General features: G+C 38.0%; 1 protein-coding gene across 1 annotated transcript in view; it reads left to right on the top strand.

The window, feature by feature from the left end:
- PLCXD3 (phosphatidylinositol specific phospholipase C X domain containing 3) overlaps positions 1–16627 on the top strand; it is a 194610-nt gene extending 177983 nt beyond the window's left edge. The window contains exon 3 of the mRNA XM_055422122.2: positions 9768–16627. Coding sequence (XP_055278097.1) covers positions 9768–9921 — 154 coding nt within the window. The 3' untranslated portion in view covers positions 9922–16627. The remainder of the gene's footprint in view (positions 1–9767) is intronic.
- The last annotated feature ends 2292 nt before the right edge of the window (positions 16628–18919 follow it).

Here is an 18919-nt window from a genome sequence, read left to right as displayed (position 1 = left end):
TGGTTATCTGGGTCATTAAAATCTTTTCTGTATAGTTCTTCGGTGTATTCTTGCCATCTCTTCTTATTGTCTTCTGCTTCTGTTAGGTCAATACCGGTTCTGTCCTTTATTGTTCCTATCTTTGCATGAAATGTCTACCTGAGGTTGTTTTGAAGCCCTTTCTGGGATTTAAACCTACAGATGCAAAGGCCTTGCCTTTTATCGCTGTATGATTCAGTGCATGAAATGCCAACCTTCTGGGGAAAGAGTTTATTTTTGTTTCATCTTTCTCTTTACATTTTCAAGTGAAATTTCTAAGTTTTTAGAAATGGCCAGATTGACAAGAAATCACATTTTAAAATATGTCCGACTTGATTTTAATTCGTTGGTCCTGGGTGACTCAGTTGCCCAGGGGAAGAAAGACCTGTTATCATTATTTTAAATTTTGCAGATTAGGGAGGCCTCCATTTCTCAGCAGAGGCTGGGTTTGGGAAAGGCAGTAACAAGGCTCTGACATTTTCATTGTAATCTTTATTTCCAAGGGCGTCAGAGAGTTCTGTAAAAATGGTGTGTGGGTGTGTGTGTGTTAGTCACTCAGTTGTGTCTGACTCTTTTCAACCCCATGGTCGGTAGCCATCCAAACTCTTCTGTCCATGAAATTCTCCAGGCAAGAATACTGGAATGGGTTGCCATTTCCTTTACTTTCTGTAAAAATTAATAATTTAATTCAGAGATTCTATTCATTTCAACAAAAGAAACGTTTCATTGAAAATTAAATATATTAAAATAAAATTCACTGAAAGATGCATGTGTTTTATTATCCATAATTGTTCATTCATAACCACAAAATACAGAAGTTTAGAGAATTTAGAGGAGTAGTATATATAAAATGCATTTGCTGCAAAAATACTATGTATATATATACACATACACACACACACTTGAATATGAATTTGACATGGATTCGTAACAAATTTAAATCTAATTAAATGATAAGAAATTAAAACTCATAATTTAATAATAAATTGATAGTACACAAAGAAACCTGATTAAGTTTAATTCTAATAAACTTTATCCTTTGAAAGATATTTCTAAAAATAAAACCTATTTATTCAATATGCATTTATTGAGTACTTAGTCTATGCCAGGTGCTATGCTAAGCACTTGGGCTACAACAGTAAGAAAACAGGGAATCTTTGTCCTCAAAGTCATTGCTGTCTAATTGGAGAGGGGTATTGATCAAACACAAAAATATAATTACCATTTTGTCTAGTGCTTTGAAGCAGTGACATTTAAACTATCTCCTGAAAGAGGAGTGAGTGAGTTGATCAAGTGAAGAGGCAGGAAAGATAAGGTATTCTTGGTGAAAAAAAAAAAAAAATAGCAAAATAACAACAATCAAACAGCATTTACAAAATTCTCTGGGGAGAATTAGTCTGGTCAAGATAAGCAAGACTGAGGATATGTCTAGAATTCAGTGGGGGGAAGAGTGACAGAAATGTAGCCACAGGAGCAGCTGGCCATTGTTCAGAGCCAATAGAACAGTTAAGAATTTTTATCTTTGTGCTAAAAGCAGTGATTGAAGCACCCTAAATAGGAAGCTCACATGAATTAATAAGTCAAGGTCAGCACATTGAGGGTTACTGAACTTAGCACCTCTAATTTCTTTATTTTTTTCCTTTAAGTCTTTTCAAAATTGGTTCTCAAAGCCAGCACATCAGAAGAACTCTGGCTCCCACATTGCTCCCCTCCCATTGCTTCCTTGGAGGAAGATTTTCTGATTCCTGTAGACTTGCCTGTTTCTAAGGAGCCTGCAATCTGTTTGAAGATGCCTTTCCTCAGGAGAGCTCCATATTCCGGAGAAGAGCCGCGAGGCTTCCTGTACCAAATTTTGGTTCTGGATCTGTTCTTTGGCTAACCTAAATTAGAATCTATGATGGGGAAAGTGTACTTGGTTTTTTTCCTATAATTGTGTGCCCCAAAGAAAGCACTTCCAAGGGTACTTCCCTCAAGTCTCATCACCAGTCTTGCCCTTTTACACCAGGCCATCTCCCTCACCTGCTTTCTATCATTGCTAGAAAATGGTGAATGTTGGGGGAAAAAAATCTCATAGGCTCATTTTTACATCCCCCTGTACTGTGGCTGAATGCTTCTCTCAGAATTCCCTGCTGACTTCCTTCTTTGAGACTCTGGAGCAGAGTATTGCCTTGGTTGTAATTCAGTGAATATTCAATACATTGTCACTTATAGAGAGCTAGGCATTCATCTAAGCACTTTATATGCATTAACTACTTCAATCCACATTAATATGCCCATTTGACAGATGGTAAAATTGAGGCTTAGAGTGTTAATCATCTTGCTCATAATTAATGCTGATGCTGAGACTTGAGCAGAAACAGTCTGGCTCTACGTTTAACACTAGGACTATGATTTTATTTATATTTTTATTTATCTTGAAGTGATGTGATTCTCCTGGTAGTCAGTGAAGTCTTGTGAATAAGCAGTATAAATCCACAATATGAATCCAGAATCTAATGCAAATGAGAGATGAAGAAAAAGAGAGGCATTTAAAAGACAGCACTGCAATATCTGCATAGTCACATTTTTCTATGTGACTATAGGAGACCAAAAGAAACTATTCCATAAATAGATACTGAAATATTAACATACAGATTCAAAGAGAATTTAGTCATCTCTTCAGGCTGCATAATTTCACTAAGAAATATTTCCATTCATAATATTAGTGAATGCTATTCAAATTTCTGCTAGCAACTTTTTGGGTATAATGGTGGAGCTAATGTGAATACATGAATGAGTGAGTGAATGAGGGCTTTTTAAAATCTCACAGCAATCTGAGAACTTCCCGAGGAAACTTCCGGAGGTCTCGAATACTAGTTTCAGTGTCATTAGGCAGTGGACTTACTATGGAATTAATATTAGATTCTTCTTTGCATGAGAAAATCAAAGGACGCTTCTTTGGAAGACATCAAGAACAAATCTGAGAGCATGTAAGGGGAAGCTCTGACTCCACAGGTCAAAGGAGGCCCCTAACAATCTGGCCCAAACACCTTCTTGTTCCTCCCCTTCTCCAGTCACCCCCTCTAGTGTCCCCACACCATGGCACCTACTCTCTGGTCACCTCATCCTTCTTAATCATGCCATCTCTTTCATACCCATATACTTAAAAAAAAAACACTTTATTGAAGTCTGATAGATAAAATTGGTATACATATTTAATGTATATAACTCTATGAGTTTGGAGATAAGTATGTATACCCATGAAACCATCACCATTAAGGCCATAAACATACCCATCCCCTCTCAAAATTTCCTCCTGTACCCTTTATTATTTTTATTATTTTATATATATGTGTGTGGTAAGAGTACTTAACATAGAATCTACCTTCTTAGCAAACTTCAGGATACAGTACTGTTAGGAGGGCATTATGCTAAGTGAAATAAGCCAGACACAGAAAGATAAATACTGTATAATCTCATTTCTATGTGGAATCCATAAATAGTCAGTTTCATAGAAGCAGAGAATAGAATGGTGTTTACCAGGAGCTGGAGAGACGGAGATATGAAGTAATGATTAAAATGTACAAAGTTTGAGTTACACAAGTAAGTTCTGGTGATCTACTCTATAGTCCATATTCAACTGGATGTGCTGTTCCTTTTTCTTGAAATACTTGGCTTCTTTATCTAAAGAGTCTTGACCAAGCTCAACATGTCACATATTTTTGTGATGCATTCCTTAAATTTTTCCCAAGTGAAATAAATTATTTTACCTACATACTCCCATAGGCTCCTATGTCCATGTCTATTGCACCATATTGTATCATCATGATTGGTTCATATCCACTTTGCTCATTGGACTTTTGAGACAGCTGGGACCAGGATTTCCAGTTCAATATCTGAGTTCAATAAATGTGCTATTTTCCTTTTGGGTTCCAGGGATTGTGGTAGGTACAGAGGATCTATTGATGACTACAGTATGATTTTTGTTTTTTGAAAAGGGTGCAAGCACTGATAGAAATAGGCATGGAAGTGGAAAATCTGAATGCCATGCGCAATGTGTAGTCACAGACTGTGCTTGAGGAGTATAAAGCATCAAGAAGAGAGCTCTTCACCCAGATTTGAACTGAAAGGATGGAAATGCTGCCTCAGCCAAGTCTTGAAGGGCAAGTGGAAGTTAGACCAGGAAGGGTACTGAAGAAGGAATGGTATTTTATATAGAGAGAAGTCTTGAAAAAAAACTGAGGCATGAAACTACAGGATGTGTTTGGGAGAACACACAGAATATCAGTATTACCAGAGAACAAATTAGCCCAGAGGCTGAAGAGAGGTGTGTGTGTGGTGAGTGTGTGAGGGAGGCTGCAGGGACTCCCCCTGACTGATTCAAAACTGAGTGTATCTTCTAGATGAGAGGAGACTGCAGTTGTTCATGTAGAAGAATAATGCACTCAGTCCTGAGAAAGATTATTGTGACTGTAGGTAGAAAAGTCGCAGAAGGAGAGTGTGGGGGCAGGGCTGCAGCAATGTTTTCTTAGAGAGAGGTGAGAAAGGTTCAAACCCCAAAATTCTCTAAGGAGCTACACCTAGAACACTGTCTTCTGCAGGTATAATATATCTTTGTTGAATGAATGAATGAAAGTGAAAGTGGCTCAGTCATGACCGATCCTTTGAGACCCCATGGACTACACAGACCATGGAATTCTCCAGGCCAGAATACTGGAGTGGGTAGCCTTTCCTTTCTCCAAGGGATCTCCCCAACCCAGGGATCGAACCCAGGTCTCCCGCATTGCAGGCAGATTCTTTAACAGGTAAGCCACAAGGGAAGCACAAGCATACTGGAGTGGGTAGCCAATCCCTTCTCCAGTGGATCTTCCTGACCCAGGGATCAAACCCGGGTCTTCTGCATTACAGGTGGATTCTTTACCAAATGAGCTATCAGGGAATTCCAAATAAATGCCTGGGTGATTTTAAAACATTAAAGTTTAACCAGTTTGTTTTTTCTTTAATTTTTTTAAAATTTTATATTGGAGTATAGTTGATTAACAATGTTTTGCTAGTTTCAGATGTACAGCAGCAAAGTGATTCAGTTATACATATGTGTGCTAAGTCTCTTTAGTAATGTCCTACTCTTTGCTACCCTATGGACTGTGGCCTGCTGGACTCCTCTGTCCATGGGATTCTCCAGGCAAGAATACTGCAGTGGGCTGCCACGCCCTTCCCCAGGGGATCTTCCTGACCCCGGGGTCAAACCCCTGTCTTTTATATGTCTCCTGCATTGGCAGATGGGTTCTTTACCACTAGTGCCACCTGGGAAGCCCATACATATACATGCATCTATTCTTTTTCAAATTCTTTTCCCATTTAGATTATTAAGTATTAAGCAGAGTTCCCTGTACTATATAGTAGGTCTTTGTTAACCAGTGTGTCTTATACAGTGAAAATTATTGCATTGAGACAATATTTTATTACCACCAGAGTAGGCTTTTCAATTTATTTATCTAATATAAGAATTGATTCTCAGAAGGGCAAATAAAAAATGTGCTCTTTTTATGTAAAAAGTACAGGAACAAACAAACAATAAATAAATATATTTAAAGTCTATCTGTGGTATTAAAACTTTATTGAGAAAGAGAGTGAGGAAGGAAAATATTTTAAAAGGTTCTATGGTGGGAAAAGAATTTTAAAAGTTTAAGAAATGCCACTCTAAATAATTATTGTAACTTCAACAGCATTTGTTTGTTTTAATCTAGAACACTGAGTCTTTTTGTTTAACACAATTCTACTTAAGTCTGTCTGAGTATTTGAGATTCAATTTGGCATTATTGCTTATTTTGTTTTTGGTATCATATTGACTTGAGAAAAGTATATCTGAACAGAAAAAGGAAAATATTCCCATGACTCAGAGAAGTGGCATTTTAAATGTAAAACTCATTTCACCTGAGGACTACAAGCTATTCCAAAATGATATTTCATCAATCCTCAAAGTAATCTATTTTATAGCGAAACAGAGAAGAGCACTTCTAACATCTCTCCATGGGGATAGCAATTAGTTGTTCTAAATTCAGGCCCAGGAATATCAATCTTAGAGTAGTAGCAGGCATCTGAGTTGCTGTTTTCATGATAGTCATGGTTCTCAGATGGAAATTTTGTTGCTCAAGAACTTTCCATAACCTAGTACCCTGGGGATCTGGCAAACCAGCTACTCGGTTAAAGCTAATACAGAAATTGGCACCGGCCTCAGAGCCAATCACTCTCCTACCCACCTCTCATCTGCTAAGCAACCATCTTCTCAGGAAATGGACTGGTTTGATACTTTTTCCAAAGAGTGTCTGCTTTTTCTGAAATGCCAAGGTGATACTGTGTTCACAACAGAGATATGCCATCTGCCCGAGCAAGCCCAGAAGAGAAAGTAATGGAATTCAAACCCGAGTGGCTGCACACACGCTGCCATGGCATCTGTCTCTCTGATGAACTTGAATACCCCTGTGTCTGTGCTCTAGGGATCCAGTTTTTTAGTTCAAGATAGACTTCCCTTCAGAAACTGTTGCTATGAAGACCAAATTCCTCCACCTGCTAGTCTATTTTCTAACGGTAATGGGTCTTTTAGATCCATGCTATCCTCTTTTAGAAGCACTTTTTGGGTTCTCCTCTATCTGTATCTAACAAACTAAGGTAAATGCTGGAAGACATGGATCAGAATTTTTAAGGTACTACCGCAGGATTAATGTAGTCCAAAGCAGCTATTTCAGTTTTGCCTGGATGGGTCAAGTTTGGCTATATGTGCTTTATGAGATCCGGATAAAGGCACTGTATTACATTCTGTACTTCAACCTCACAAACCAAAAGGAGCATGACTTTCTTTTTTTCTGATTTCATGATACTATATGCTCCTGAGTTTCATCCTACTTCTATACCTAATTCTCCCTTTTTTAATTGAATCAACTTTTCTGCCCATATAGCTGATATTCAGATTTTCTCTTCTTGTCCTTCTCTGTACAATCTTCCCAGGTAATTTTATCCACTCTCATAGCTGTTTTATGTGATGGCCCTTGACCAGCTCTATGTCCTGAATATTAGACCTGTAAGTAGTCAATTGAAATCTCAATTTATGTGTCCCAAAGTCACCTCAGAATCAACAGGTCTCAGATTGAACTTAGTACATCCACTGGGAAGTCTTCAGTCCTATTCTTCCAAAATTAGTAGACGATGCTCACCTGCCAGAATTCTGCTAGAAATCTAGGCATCATTCATGGCCTCTTTCTTCATCTCCATCATATCCAATCCCACACCAGTCAAATGTTGTCCTTTTATCTCCGTGTGTGTGTGTTCAGTCACTTCAGTCATGTTCAACTCTTTGCAACCCCAAGGACTATGGACCACCAGGCTCCTCTGTCCATGGGATGCTGGCATGGGTTTCCATTTCCCCCTCCAGGGGATATTCGTCACCCAGGGATCAAACCCTCATCTCCTGTGTCTCCTGCATTGGCAGGTGAGTTCCTTACCACTAGTGCCACCTTTTCTCCTTAGTTCCTTTAAAATATATTTATTGTGGCCACTTCAGTGTAAGTTCCCATTATCTCTGGTCTAGACTCCTTCCACAGCTCTCTGGTTGTTAGCTCTGATCCTAGTCATGCTTTCTTCATTTGTTCACTGAAGGCAAACCACACTCTCTGAATCACAAATCTAAGCATATTATTTCCCTGGTTAGCATCTTAAAGTCGATTTAAATTCTGAAAATGGTCCTTTCTTATTTCTCCAGCACTTTGAGGCTTCCTTAAATTTTATAGCTTCTTTGAGATTCTTAATTTCATCATGATCTCTCCACTCACACCCTTGTATCTTTCCTTCTCTCTCCATCCCATCCAGGAATTTGACATCCACATGGACTTCCTCACTCTTTCATTGCTATTGCACTGCCATCTCTAAGACCTTGGTTCATTTATCCCTTTCTCAACCTCCCTTCCTGCTTAAATCATAGTGGTTTCTCTTCAATGTGCTATCATAGGATATTGCATCCTCATTAATAGCTGGATCTGTCTGTCCAAATGCCCTACTCCTAAGCACAGAATACCCCTGTTAATGACTGTAGAAATGCTATTTTCTCTGTCTGAAAATATACCACAACATCCTCCATCCCCCATTCCCACCTTCGCCCAGCTAAATCTTCCTAATCTCTCAACATTCAGGGAGTGCTTTTCTGAAAAGTGTTCCCTGATTTTGCAAATGAGGCTAGGTGACTCTCCACTGTGCTCTCGTGGTAATGAATCATCTTTTATAATTAAGTCAGATCACAACACTATTCTGCTCGAGATCTTCCAAAGACTCCCCATTTCACTCAAAGTAACACTCAGAACCCTTGTAATAGCCTACAGTGCCATACAGCATCTACCCCCCGCCTTTCCTTATTATTCCTCTAACTTCATCTTTTAATGGTCTCCTCTTTCTTTTACCAAATTTAGGCATGCTACCCATTTAAGGTGATGGCAGCAGCTGAAATGTTTTCCCTGGCTATCTACTTGACTAACCCCTTGTCTCCTTCAAACCCTTGTACGAATATCCCCTTGTCAATGCACCTGTGTAAGCACCCTATTTTAAGTTGCAATCTGCTCCACTCTTCTCTATCTGCACACTTCAAATCTTCCCTTTTTTGCTGCATTTTAATAGCGCTTCTTCCTTCCTATCAAATGATGTAATTAATTTATGATTATTATTCATTGTTGGTCTTTCCTTATTAGACTGTAAGCTCCTCACAGGTGGATATTTTTATCTGCTATGCTCACTCAAGTTTTCCAAGTGCCTTTAGTGGTGTCTGGAATACAAGAGGTGATCAGTAAATAAGTTTAAAGGATGAGCCCTGATTATAGTATATTAAAATTGTCTTCCTTGTCCATCTGTCCACCACCAAACTATGCACTCTTTAAATGCAGGGAGTTTCACTAGTATGTCTATTTATAATATCTAGCACATTTCCTGAAAATAGTGGGTTTGTAATAAATGTTTGCTGAGTGCATGTAGTCATCCCTGACCTCACTAACCCATAGTTCTCCAGGGTTTGCAATCACACCATACCAAACTAGAAAATGAGTGCAAGAATGTTGTTTTCTTAGTGGAGAAATTTCACTATAAATTCTCATGGTATCTGAGATCTCCAAAGATGGAGTCCAATATTGACTGATATAGACTACAGTCAGCCCTCCATATGCTTGGGTTCCATATCCACAAAAATCGATCCTGGGTTGGTTGAATTCATGAATGCAGAAACCATGGATAAAAAGGACTGACATTACAACTTCATTTTATGTAAGACACTTGAGCTTTCACAGACTTTGGTGTCTGTGGGAATTCCTGGAACCAATCCCTCATGGATTCCAAAGTGTTAGTCTTTCAGTCTTGTGCAACTCTTTGTGATCCCATGGACTGTAGCCCACCAGGCTCCTCTATCCGTGGAATTCTCTAGCAAGAATACTAGAATGGGTACCCATTTCCTCCTCCAGGGGATTTTCCCGATCCACGGATTGAATCCACGTCTCCTGCATTGCAGGCAGACTCTTCACCATCTGAGCCACCCTCCAAGGATGACTGTATTTCTCCTGCAGAGTCACTTAAGAGGTTAAGAATTTACCATCGTCCATTTGTTCTTTATTCTCCATTATGTATTTGTAATTGGGGCATTTATTTTAGTAAGTTAGAAAACAAAAGGAAGTCCTGGGGATTGCAAGCTTGAAAAATAATATCTTTCCTTCTGTAACATCTCTTTTTCTTTCCTTTCTCAGAGCTCTTCCTGCCATGATGCAGTGGGTCCGCACACAGAAGCCAGGAGAGAGTGGCATCAATATTGTCACTGCCGACTTTGTAGAACTTGGTGATTTCATCAGCACTGTCATAAAGCTCAACTATGTCTTTGATGAAGGGGAAGCCAACACCTGATGGTACTGTTTGGAGTATCAGTGAATAAGACGGAGAAGATTCACTGTATTAGATGTATTGTCTATAAACACTCTGATCTTCCTATTCCACTGAGTTTCTGAAGGGATAAGGGCTGAAAGTGGGTGGGAAAGGGGGAAACCATTTCTTCAGTGATTATTATCATACTCTTCATTACTATAAATATTTCATTTCCCATTTGATAAACAAAACCTACTCCTAGTGTTAGGGATTTAAAAAAGACTAGTAAATTTTGTTTTTCAGAATTAGTCTTTGTAACTTATGGGTGTTTACTTGATTGTGTTTCTGATTTCAACTTAGGGCTCCTACACTTTCCTCCAAATGAAACTTTCTGCTCCCTCTCTCGCTCGCTCTTTTTAATCTGATGCTGTATGGGACTTAAAAGTAATTGAATGCCCAGCATAATGTGTATTACATTGTTGTACTGAAATTTACTTGTTTTGTAGGATTTGGTATAATACTCTGTAGTCTGCAGTCTTGCTAACTTTTGATCATAGATAATATGCATCAAATTGATTTCCCTGCATCAGTAATATTGGAGGCCATAATCAGTAAATTTTGTGTCATCTAAAAACAATAGTGTTTCACAGTATTTCTATTGAAGGCAGCTATAAATATAGAATAAAAAACTTTTGTGGAAGAACAATTAGTGCCAACTCCGTATTGAGAAATGGAGGTGGTGAGGAGATGGATGTCACTTTAATTTAGAAATCTCTTAAATATTGTCTTGAAAATGCCCAGTAAATGAAAAATTATGTGTGTTAAAATCAGAAAACTCTGTTGGACCTGAAGATGATCATACTGAGTAAAATAAGAAAGAGAAAGACAAATAGCATTTGATATCTCTCATATGTGGGAAAAAAAAAGATACAAATGAACTTAAAAAAACAGAAAAAGGTGCACAGACAGAGATCGAACTTATGGTTACAGGGGGAAGGATGGGGACACGAGAGATAGATTGGGAGTTTGGGATCGACATGTACGCACCACTATATTTAAAATAAAATGACTTTCCTTGAAAAAGTAAATAAAAGTAAAATTATAAAAGAAAAAATTTAATTAAAAAAATAGAATCAGAAAACTCTGAAAAGAACACTTACAAAAGTTCTTCTAACAATTAACTTGACTAAAAAAATTAAGAAAAGAAAGAAAGAAGTGAAAGGTTGTGCAAGCTTTCCTACCAAATTAAGATTTCCTAATATGCCATTCTACATCCCAAATTTTGAGGAACATATTCTGAGAAGCTTCAATTTGAGTTTTTTTCATTGAAGTTGAGGAAAAAGGAAGGGTCACAGGAGGAACGAGAACAATGTCTTTGAAACGATGACTGTGACCGCTCAAGGATCCATGAAGCATCTTCAGGAGATTCATAAGTATATGTGATTTGAGCAGATTTTGAAAATCACTTTTGGGTTCCGTCCATCTCACCCCAGGGTTGATTTTTGAGGCAGAGGCCAAAATTGCACAGAAAGTTTCTGCCTTCTACCAGGTGATAGTCCACATGTATGAGGAAGAAAAATGCAATACAACTTTAAGCATTGCTTCCCCCTTGGTGTCTTTGCGATATTTGACAGCTCTAAATAACCTTACAAGAGCACAATAACCCTTTCCTATATGCCTCACAGGACTATTTTGAGGCATTTATTAAAATCTGTAACTTTGCTGAAATTTGTACAATTCTGAATTATTTTATCTTCATGGTTAGAAATAGTCACACCTCAATCCTGGGGGGAAACAACATAATTCATGTAAAGTGGGACCATAGCATGCTCTCAGTTTTTAATTAATTTAAACATACAACATGTGGTTTAATCTCTGAGTCTTAGGTAAGGTATTTGATTCCAAGTTTATGTACATTAAAATTATAAATAATCAAGAGTTTATTAAAAGATTATAAATAATCACTATCAGAAAATAGTATTTATTTACCACTGTGGGGAAGGGAGAGAAATTGTTTAGACTGAAGAGAACATTTATGAAAAGTATACAGCTGTGTTTTGTTGACCAAGTAGTGTGTATATATACACGCAACAGATATACTCTCCAGTCCAGTTGTATTTGTATCAACAAACAAAATAAACCAATCTGTACCTACTCCTTGCAGGCAGACAGATACAAATACACACAAACACACACAGTCATGGACAGACACAGTGACAATTCTTCTTTTCAAGTGAAAACTTTGATGATATTAAATACTTTAGTTTTAAGACCAAAACCCTTAACAATGTATGAAAAAGAGTTGATGAGAACTTTGAAAGTAGAGTAGCTGATTATATTCAAATATTTTTGTACGAATAGATAATATTATCTACAAATATAGTTTTCTTCCCTCTTCCTCTCTCCTTGCAGTTTTATTGTCTTTCTGTATCTTTCACCTGCTCTTTATGTGCAATGGAATATGATTCCTTTTGTAAGGACTATAGCTTATTGGAATTAATGTCCTGTGAAGTTGTTTTTTGGGCAGGTTTTCTCTGACTATTCATTATTCATCCCTCAGGAGGACCTTTAGCCAAGCAAACTTACAATGACACAAGGATTTAACTTATAAATGTATAAGAAAACAGATCTTTCAACATATTAATGAAAAATGAGTAAAATAGAGAGGTAACTATGTTGTAGTTTCTTGAATTTAGATGCTTTCTTATAATATTCGCTTAGAATTAGCTTTGCCATATTTGTCATTTGGGTGCTGGAAAAAAAACAAACATGCTGAAGCATTAGATTAATTGTGCAATTTTTCAACTGGAAAAAGCATTTAACTGCTATTAATAATCTGCACATAGAGACCTTGTTTGACAAGAGATATTTCCAAGCCAGTGTTTGGTTTCCATGTGGATATACAGTATATATGTAGCAAGCACTAGGAGTACATGGACTTGCCTTAATTTCTAAAGGAGGGAACAGGTAGATGTGAACCCTGGGTCCTCCATCTAGAGGAAGAGTTCATTAGAAGGGATTCCTTTGCAAGGAGAATGGAGAGAAGATGCCTTTGGCTGCCTTCTGTCCACTGGCCCTGCTCTGGAACACACTTGGGGAGCAGGCTGTGGGCCTTAAATAAAGAGGCGGGGGTGAAGACTAGTGGTATGTGAGTGGAGTTTACCATCAGCCTAAGCTCCTTTGTCTCAGTTAGACATCGTGCTTCCAGAGCATTTGAGCACAAGGGCTACAAATGAACCCCCAATGGTAGCAGATACATCTTGGTGCACATTTTGTTTTGCTTAGTTCTTAAGACTTTTCCATCACTAGTCCTGCAAGGAAGGAAAAAAACAGAAGCAAAATCCAACTTTTACCCAATTATAGCAGGAAATCAAAGGGGTGAGTGGCTGATGAGGGAAAATGTGCAAAGAGTATCATTTTTTAGTTTGCTTTCCTGTCTTTAATTTTGAAGGCCCAACATGGTGATGACTCCTGCCATTTCATCCTTTATGTCTCCCTTATCACTACACAGTCATATGAATGCAGAGAATGAGGAGGCATCTTTGAAAAGCCTTAGGATCCTCTATATGATGACCTCAATATTCACTTTCAGCCATACTAGGGAAACTTACTTTTCATGGAGCACCGCCTAACAGTGAATGTATTAGAGCTTAAAGTGTTTGGTGTGTATGCACCTACGTGTGTACACAAACACACACACACAGCATGAACATCACACACATTATTCAAGTGGAACACTTTAATCAGTCAACCTGATTCTATTGCAGTTTTAACTGTTAAAATCAATATTCCCTACATAAGTAGGCACAAACATAATTCAAATATTTAAATATTTAAAAGGAGAAAAATCACTAGAAAACCAGTGAAAAATAAGACCATCATAAATAAGAAATGCCTAGCAGTGATAGTCTAACTATATTGTCAGTAACACTTCAAGCTGGAGAATCAAAGATAAACTTAAATCACAAACAAGCAAACGCACATCTTCTCTTAATGTTGTTTTAAGTTCTTTGAGGCTCTAAGATGTTTTAGCCAATGTTACCCATTCAGGATCTCCCCTGTTAGGACTCCAGACCAGAAAGTTGGAAGTCTCAGGAAATGTATGTTTTCGTGAGTTTTTCAGTTCTGCAATTTTAATGATCCAGCGACACAAACTTCTGACCTTTGGTTGCTCTCCAGATCAGAGCTTCACAGGTGGAGTGCTGCTTTCTGAATCACTAATAGAAAATGTGTAGTGTCCCTCAAGATATGCTCAACAAGGTTTTAAAAGTATTTTATGTTATAGCACTTTAGTCTTTTCAACTAGATTTCAGTGACACAATGGTGTAAATGCTGTATTTGCCATAACTTACTGGTGGCTCCTGTGTTACATACAGTTTTAAATAATGCTCTAAATTGTTTGTTTTCCCAATGACAATGATAAAATATTCTGTAGAATTTGTAAAATGTGTTGATTAAGTCTATTGAAAATTGTGCACTTTTTATTTCATTTATGATACTCTTTTATAGGTATTAGTTCTAAATGTGTATTTGTATGAGTCAGAAGTATGTGCTTGTATGTGGTGTGTGTGTAAGTGTAATATATCTTGTACAAAATCAAACTTATCCTAAAGAAAAAGGGCACATTATGACCAGCCTTAATACATTGACATTTTTGTTACTGTTGCAATTTGGGATTAAAATTTAAAAGGAGATTATGTTTTGTTAAAAATGGCCTTTTTTTAACCACATGAGGAATGTGCTTTAGTACTTATTTGAGTTCCCACAAGCAAATAATGCAGCTTGTGGGATACCCAATGCTCTTTAAGTTTCAAACATCAATTAATTTATTAACTTCATTAATGTGCAAAGAAACTAAATTCAGACTCACTTCCATCCTCAAGAGAGCCAGTGCACTTCTAAAGTTGTTCTTCCAAACATGGCACCCATTTTTCATGGAACCTAATTTTAGGGAACCCAAGTTTTCCATAAAAAAATGTTTCTCCAAACCATTACTTAAAAAAAAAAAAAAAAACGGTCTTCTCAAGTATGATGAACTGCCTTGGCTCTGTGAGAGTCACGAAAGACCCAACAACATTAATGGTACCAACGTGATTCCCTTTGCAAAAAAACAGGAAGCAACACTCCTGAATTTTTGCTATCTGCCTCAGTGCATTCAAATACTAATTTAAGGATCTGCACTGGTGGTCATGTTCAAAGCAAAACTCTGTAATCTTTAGGTCTGGGATCTTGATACAGGATATTGATCTACCTTCTTTTCTTTTTCTCCATCTCCAATTATTTTTGTCCCATATTTAAGGTTGTTAGAATACTGGACACCCAGTGAAACTCAAATTTCAGATATACATGAATATTTTTAGTATAATATTTCCCAATATTTCATGAGATGTACTTATACTAAAAATTATTCATTGTTTATCTGAAATTCACATCTAATTGGGGTGTGTCTGCATTTTTTTCTAATCTTAAATCCCTATACATCCTGTCTTTTTCAGTAGGGCTACCTATAGGGGATAACATCCTACCTCTTTCCACACTCCTGTGTTAAGATAGTTCATGAAAATCAGTAGTCTTAATACCCCTCATGAAGAAAAATATTGACCCATGCAAGTCCCAGAAATGTGTTATGAAGGGCCAACTGAAGTACAGGAAAAATAATCAGGCAAGAACTTTCATAAGATCAATGCCACATTCACTTGTCTATTGTGAGATCCAAGTCTCTCTCCCCACAATTAATCCCTATTGTAACATTCCCCAATAATTGGGACAACCTGAAACATACCCATACATTAAAAATGCCCCTGGCGAGAAGCACCTTCTAATTCATACCAGGACCCCTTTAAAAATTTGTTCTCTTTTTCTTTCAAAGAGGTAACAAACGAATCCATTACTCTTCTTATTAACAGCTTAACACAAATTATTTTTATCCGATTATGCCTCTATGTATTAGACATATGTCTATGTATTAGACCTAATACACATTAGGTCATCTATGGAATTGTAGAAAATTTGACATAGAAAGGAACTCTCTTGACTGTTGGAAGAAGAGAGGAGTGTCTGAGATATGGACACAGCTCTCTCTGTGCCTACTCAGGAGATTGGGTGGAAGAGCCAGCAGGTGGGAATGTAGTTTCTGACAACGAAGCCGCACCTGCCAGAGAGACTCGTCAAAGCAGATTATCACAACCAACACTTTTTCTAAGGAATTGGAAACCAAACCCATCCCAGAGTAAGAACTGTGAAACCTAAGGCCAATTTCTAGACAAATTTGCAAAGCATAGAATGTGTTGGAATTCCTAAAATAGAGTTTTCAAATAGTTCTGAATCCAACAGTGACTCCTTGGCAGGGTCTGAATGGGGATGGAGTTTCAGGACATTTGCGTAGCTGCCTCCTCTCTTGAAATTTATATAAGTGATAGGAAAATCCAAATCTCTTAATGTAACATTTCCATCTCATGGCTCCTGCTTTCACACATTTCTGTTGATTTACTTCATGTCTAAAGGATGGGAATTTGCAGAGCTGGTGACATTTCCTTCATTAGACACGAGAAATTCACCAGCGGGAGACAGACCTGTGCCTTCTCTTTTTAGGATCTGGTCATTGATACTTTAATAAATGTGATGTAAAGAAAATACATGCCTACAGTTCTGTTTAGCAAATGAAATTTTTTTGATAAGATTGTGTTCTTAATGTTAAAAAAAGTTTCTTTGTATCCAGTGAAAAGCCTAATAAAGTCCTAATACCAGTTGTCTTAATTTTTTTATTTCATATTCATCAGCGCTTTATTACAGCCCCAAAGTGGATCTTTTAAATAAGACATGACTCAGAGAAACAGAAAATGCCATTCTTTTTAAAAAATATAAATCACCATATTAAGATTTCCTCTGTGAAAGAATATATCCTCCACCAATAAAGGCAATGCCATGACTGCTTTCATTGCATCAAAGTTGCTGCTGCTGCTGCTGCTAAGTTGCTTCAGTCGTGTCCGACTCTGTGCCACCCCATAGATGGCCGCCCACCAGGCTCCCCCGCCCCTGGGATTCTCCAGGCAAGAACACTGGAGTGGGTTGCCATTTCCTTCACCAATGCATGAAAGTGAAAAGTGAAAGTGAAGGCACTCAGTCATGTCCACCCCCATGGACTGCAGCCCACCAGGCTCCTCCGTCCATGGAATTTTCCAGGCAAGAGTACTGGAGTCGGGTGCTATTGCCTTCTCCGTGCATCAGACTTAGGCATCTTCAAAGTCTGATGCTTTTAGCTTCTGGTATTGCCACAAAAGTCAATATCACTATAGCAATACTGTATTGATGAATATAGTATATTAGCATTATAAAGCACCATCCTGACACCATGTATAGGATGCTGTACACAAGCATGGGTGCTGTATTAAACAGTAAAACAGGGGTCCCATCCCTTCCTTTTGTTCCCCTCACCTCCAGAACTTCAGATGAAACTACTTTTTCTCAATAGCAGAGGCTGACCTCATAAAGTAAAGTGAAAGTGTTAGTCACTCAGTCATGTCCAACTCTTTGCGACCCCATAGACTGTAGCCAGCCAGGGTCCTCTGTCCATGGGATTCTCCAGGCAAGAATACTGGAGTGGATTGCCATGCCCTCCTCCAGGTGATCTTCCCAACCCAGGGATTGAGCCCAGGTCTCCAGCATTGCAGGCATATGCTTTACCTTCTGAGCCACTAGGGAAGCAGAGCAGGCCCCAGAAATCAAAGAAGTATCTCCTTTCCACAGGTTAAAGAAGTATCTCCTTTCCACAGGTTAAAGAAGTTGGCACTTCCAAGATGAAAGGAGTACTCATATCACTTGGCATTGGAGCAAATATTTCTCTTTTAGTGAAAAGTAAAATTGTGGCATTATGGCATCATTTCAAGGTTGGTTGTCAACGTATGGTTCAGTATTTGTCATCGCAGTGAGCTGTAATAATGGCTGCCCTGGAGTTAAGTGGAAGGAGGTGAACTTAAATTTAACTGGGTCTCTTCTACCATGTTCATCTTTCAGTTCTGTGGATAGAAATATTAATATTCCTGGAAACATCTGGCACTTTAGGCAAAGGTGAAACAGTAAAAACCATATTAAATTCTACAAAGTGGGATTTAGTGCCCTTGGTGAGAAGCCCAGGAGGGCAGTGGAGAACGCCAGTGCTAGCAGTTCCAAGCATTCATTGGTAAAACAGTTATCTTCCAATCACACTTTTTTCCCTCAGAGAAATGTGTAAGCTTGACCTCTTGGGGTTTCACTGAGAAATAATGAAGAAAAAAAAAATCTTTTGCCTCAACACAACTGCTAAGCTGTTATTAAACTGTACTCTTTCATTATGGAAAAAGAAAAATGTGCCTGCAGACCCGTTTCTATTTTGGCATGGGGAAAAGGCAGAAAATATTAATTTTGAACCAATAACTCTTTTCTCATTGAACTAAAGGTTATAAATCTGTGATTTCAGCTTTGAAAGTAAGAGGCACATATTCGCTATTTTTGAATTCTCAGAGGATAGCAGTTATTAAAACATGTTTGAAAACAATGAAACTATGACGGGTTATGACCCAATCGGAGGGTAGACAAGTGCTTGATCGGCTGTGCACATGTGGAACACTGTCTAACGGTTATGAGGCATCAAAAAAGTAGCACGCAGTATCTTCCACCTCTTGTATTCCTTGGAGAAATACTGAAAACACTGAGAGAATTTAGAGGAAAATACACTGCATGGTGTTCTCGTCAAACACTAAGACCTCTTATCTTAGCTGTAAAGTCAACTCCAAATCTTTGTGCAGAATATGTGCCCGGGGAACTTGTGTTATGATTCATCTGTTTAAAAGTAGCTGGGAAAGGGTATGAGAGGGATTACATTTTGAACTTCAACAAACCTCTTGTTAAGTGCTCCCATTCTTCATCCACTTGCAGATGTAAGTGGGGTTGCATGAATACATTAACTAAAATTCCACAGGTTCTTCTTTCCACACAAGACATCTGGTCACACACCCTTTGGGAAGACTGTCTCCTTCCTTACACTTTCCTGCATCCCCAGAAG

The sequence above is a fragment of the Moschus berezovskii genome, chromosome 18, assembly GCF_049115385.1.
Source record: "Moschus berezovskii isolate FMDL1 chromosome 18, NW_MosBer_1.0, whole genome shotgun sequence".
Classification (NCBI taxonomy): Eukaryota; Metazoa; Chordata; class Mammalia; order Artiodactyla; family Moschidae; genus Moschus; species Moschus berezovskii.
Note: the sequence above shows the minus strand (reverse complement) of the source record. Positions and strands in the feature narration are given on the sequence as shown.